General features: G+C 54.4%; 1 protein-coding gene across 2 annotated transcripts in view; it reads left to right on the top strand.

Moving 5' to 3' along the window:
• Tln1 (talin 1) overlaps positions 1–4,168 on the top strand; it is a 31,350-nt gene that overhangs the window by 26,049 nt on the left and 1,133 nt on the right. For both annotated transcript variants that reach the window (XM_005362089.3, XM_026786578.1), the window contains 12 exons: positions 217–363; positions 471–637; positions 741–924; positions 1,013–1,138; positions 1,233–1,349; positions 1,816–2,001; positions 2,090–2,197; positions 2,650–2,755; positions 2,932–3,056; positions 3,167–3,292; positions 3,409–3,471; positions 3,583–3,765. In XM_005362089.3, coding sequence (XP_005362146.1) covers positions 217–363; positions 471–637; positions 741–924; positions 1,013–1,138; positions 1,233–1,349; positions 1,816–2,001; positions 2,090–2,197; positions 2,650–2,755; positions 2,932–3,056; positions 3,167–3,292; positions 3,409–3,471; positions 3,583–3,765 — 1,638 coding nt within the window. The remainder of the gene's footprint in view (positions 1–216; positions 364–470; positions 638–740; positions 925–1,012; positions 1,139–1,232; positions 1,350–1,815; positions 2,002–2,089; positions 2,198–2,649; positions 2,756–2,931; positions 3,057–3,166; positions 3,293–3,408; positions 3,472–3,582; positions 3,766–4,168) is intronic.

Genomic DNA, 4,168 nt, shown 5'->3' with positions numbered 1-4,168 from the left:
GGGTGATCAGGCGTACACAGCAGGTGTCTGCCTTGGGTGATCAGGCGTACACAGCAGGTGTCTGCCTTGGGTGATCAGGCGTACACAGCAGGTGTTCTTACCTGCTCTGTTCATCGCTCTGTTCCCATTTTCATGCATCTTCAGTGATTCCTTTAGGTGCAGCGGAGGGCCCCTGAGTGCCCACATAAAATAACAGGTGTCCTCTCTTATTCACAGATAGGCGCCCATATCAAGCACCGAGTACAGGAGCTGGGCCATGGCTGCTCCGCTCTGGTCACGAAGGCAGGCGCCCTGCAGTGTAACCCCAGTGATGTCTACACCAAGAAGGAGCTCATAGAGTGTGCCCGGAGAGTATCAGAGAAGGTGACTAGTGACCTCCTGGGACTGTATGTCTCTCCCCCTCCGTGTGTCTCCCCAGACAAGCGTGGGTGACCTTCCATTCACTGTGCACTGCTTAACTTCGCCTGCAGGTCTCCCATGTGCTGGCTGCGCTCCAGGCTGGGAATCGTGGAACCCAGGCCTGCATTACAGCAGCCAGTGCCGTGTCGGGTATTATTGCGGACCTCGACACTACCATCATGTTTGCCACTGCTGGCACGCTCAACCGCGAGGGTGCTGAAACTTTCGCTGACCACCGGTGAGGGGGGAACTGTCCAGAGGGAGCAGGTTGGGGGATGAGCCAGAGGGACAGTGGGGGCTGAGGACTCTGAGGGAAGCTGACCAGGCTGGGACCTCCCCAGGGAGGGTATCTTAAAGACAGCAAAGGTTCTTGTGGAGGACACCAAAGTCCTAGTGCAGAATGCAGCTGGGAGCCAGGAGAAGTTGGCACAAGCTGCCCAGTCCTCAGTGGCCACCATTACCCGTCTCGCTGATGTCGTCAAGCTTGGTGCAGCCAGCCTGGGAGCGGAAGACCCAGAAACTCAGGTATCTGCCTAATATCCCTAACTCTGTCCAGAACCTCACTCCTTTGCCCTGCTCCCTCTCACAAACCAGAGTTGCCTCTCCCACACAGGTGGTGCTGATCAATGCAGTAAAGGATGTAGCCAAGGCCCTGGGAGACCTCATCAGTGCAACAAAGGCTGCAGCGGGCAAAGTTGGGGACGACCCTGCAGTGTGGCAGCTCAAGAACTCTGCCAAGGTTGGAGGCAGTGAGGAGCAGCAGGAGGGATGGTGAATGGTCACTCTCCTGCTTCTTAAAGTGATCTCCACCCCCATCCCACTGTCGCCCTCAGGTGATGGTGACCAATGTGACATCATTGCTCAAGACAGTGAAGGCTGTGGAAGATGAGGCCACCAAAGGCACACGGGCCCTCGAGGCAACCACAGAACACATACGTCAGGAACTGGCGGTAAGCACCTGGGGCATTGGGTGATAAGCTGAGTGTGGACCTCACCTGCATTCCTCAACATGCTGCTTGCTTATTACCAAACTTCCCACATGACCTCTGTGTCTCTGCTGAGCTGCATCCTGGCCAAGGGCACAGCTGAGACTCCAGATAGTCTCCCAGCCTCTCTTCAGTCAGCATGGCCAACCGCAGCTCTATTAGCTGTGCTGTCGGAATATCTGCAGGGACCTGACCTGCAATAGCTGATGAAGGAAAGCTTTCTGAACCAGATGGTGGTGCCACACATCTTAACCCAGCACTTGGGAGGCAGAGCAGGTGGATCTCTTTAAGTTCAAGGGTAGCCAGGGCTACACACAGAAACTATGTCTCCAAAAACAAAAAAGAAAAGCTTTTAAATGTGTGAACTATATCATGTGATTGCTTGTCTTCCAGTCTTAGACATAAAATCTTCCATTCTTTTTCTCAACAGGTCTTCTGTTCCCCAGAACCACCTGCCAAGACCTCTACCCCTGAAGATTTCATCCGAATGACCAAGGGTATTACTATGGCAACAGCCAAAGCTGTTGCTGCTGGCAATTCCTGTCGACAGGAAGACGTCATTGCCACAGCCAATCTGAGCCGGCGTGCTATTGCAGATATGCTTCGGGCTTGCAAGGTAGAAATGCTGGTAGTGCGGTGGTAACACTGCAGGGAGGGTTTGGGAGGCCTGAAGCTCTAAAGCTAAGCCGCTGCTCTGTGGACAGGAAGCAGCTTTCCACCCAGAAGTGGCACCTGATGTACGGCTTCGAGCCCTGCACTATGGCCGGGAATGTGCCAACGGCTACCTGGAGCTGCTGGACCACGTGCTGCTGGTAAGAAGGCATTCGTTGCTCCTCGTCCTGGCCTCTGTCCCAGCCTTTTGCAAACACAGTTTCCTGAGCACCTCAGACCTAGGCCCACTCTACCACCTGTCCCCAAATCCATTCTCATTTTCAAGTCTCCTTTCTCTGGGCCCCCATTGTTCTTCCTTTCACCTCTTCTTCCTCTTCTCTTGTCTCTTCTCCCATCTGACCTGCTTCTCTACCTTTACCATCTCTTCTCGCTTCACCATTCTCCATGCTTGTCAGCCGGTGAGTGACAGCCACCTTTCACTGTGTGTGGAGCATGATGCTGCACTGTGTGCGCTTGAGCAGGACCGAGTCTTCAAGGGCTGTGCTGTGGAGTGCTCTAGGGGGTGGGGCAGGAGCGTGGTTTGCCTTGCCTCACAGGTCAAGGTGAAACCCAGGATCCCATGCTCTTTGTTGTGCACTCTCCCTCCCGCCAGACCCTTCAAAAGCCAAACCCAGAACTGAAACAGCAATTGACGGGACACTCAAAACGGGTGGCTGGCTCCGTGACTGAGCTCATCCAGGCTGCCGAGGCCATGAAAGGTAAGAGGGAATGAGAGACAGAAGGGAGGGCAAGAGAAACTCTTGTCGTGGTCTCTATCTCCTGGTTGGATGGTTCCAGTCATAGGTGCCAGGGCCTGGTGATGCTGAACAAATAGCCCAGTGCTTCTGTCCCCCCTGCCCTGCCTCAGCCTCCTCCTTCCATCTTCATCCCACAGGGACAGAATGGGTGGACCCGGAGGACCCCACTGTTATTGCTGAGAATGAGCTCCTGGGAGCTGCAGCTGCCATCGAGGCTGCAGCCAAAAAGCTAGAGCAGCTGAAGCCCCGGGCCAAACCCAAGGTCAGGGTTGTTCCCTCCCTTTCCACCCTCATAGGGACACCCTCACGAGGTCTCCACCTTCGTTCCCTTTCTTACAGCCTCCCCGCCCCTCTGCAACCTTCTCTTTATAGGAGGCAGATGAGTCCTTGAACTTTGAGGAACAAATCCTAGAAGCTGCCAAGTCCATCGCAGCAGCCACCAGTGCACTGGTGAAGGCTGCATCAGCTGCCCAGCGGGAACTGGTGGCTCAAGGAAAGGTCAGTACTTGGCCACCAGAAGAATGAGGACAAGGTGGCCAATCCCACTCTCAACCAGGAGTTGCTTTGAAGTAGGACAGCATAGGTCTAAGTGGGCTTGCTCCTTTCTTCGGCAGGTGGGCGCCATTCCAGCCAATGCACTGGATGATGGGCAGTGGTCCCAGGGCCTCATTTCTGCTGTGAGTGTTTAACACCCTCTGTGCCTTTCTGTTGGGTAGACTTGAGGGTGGAGTGGAATGGAATGGGTCAGAACAAGAGGCATACTTTAATCTCAGCTGTCTCTCCATTAGGCCCGTATGGTGGCTGCAGCCACCAACAATCTGTGTGAGGCAGCCAATGCAGCCGTCCAGGGCCATGCTAGCCAGGAGAAACTCATTTCCTCAGCCAAGCAGGTAGCTGCCTCCACAGCCCAGCTCCTGGTAGCTTGCAAAGTCAAAGCCGATCAAGATTCTGAGGCAATGAAACGGCTTCAGGTAAGAAATCCTGACCCATCCCCCTATCCCTTCTGTAGCGCTGCTTTAACCGTCATGATGATGATAACATTCCCTAACAAAAGCAGCTTAAGGGAGACAGTTCATCATTGCTGACTACTCAATGTAGCAGGAACTTAAAGCAGCTGGGTATGTTGTACCCAGTCAAGAGCAGAGAGAAGTGGATTACTAGGTGCATGCTAGCTGGCAGCTGTTCCCACTCACACAGTCCAGAGTGCCCAAGGCTGATGGGATGTGCCGCCCGCAGTGGTCAGTTCTTCCCACCTTGATCAATGTAGTCAGACAGTTCCCCCACAGACACACCCACAGGCCTACCCAATCCAGAGTTCCCCACAGACACACCCACAGGCCTACCCAATCCAGAGTTTCCCACAGACACACCCAC

Source organism: Microtus ochrogaster, linkage group LG5 (assembly GCF_000317375.1).
Source record: "Microtus ochrogaster isolate Prairie Vole_2 linkage group LG5, MicOch1.0, whole genome shotgun sequence".
NCBI lineage: Eukaryota > Metazoa > Chordata > Mammalia > Rodentia > Cricetidae > Microtus > Microtus ochrogaster.
The sequence above is the reverse complement of the archived record's forward strand: the minus strand, read 5'-3'. Positions and strand labels throughout refer to the sequence as shown.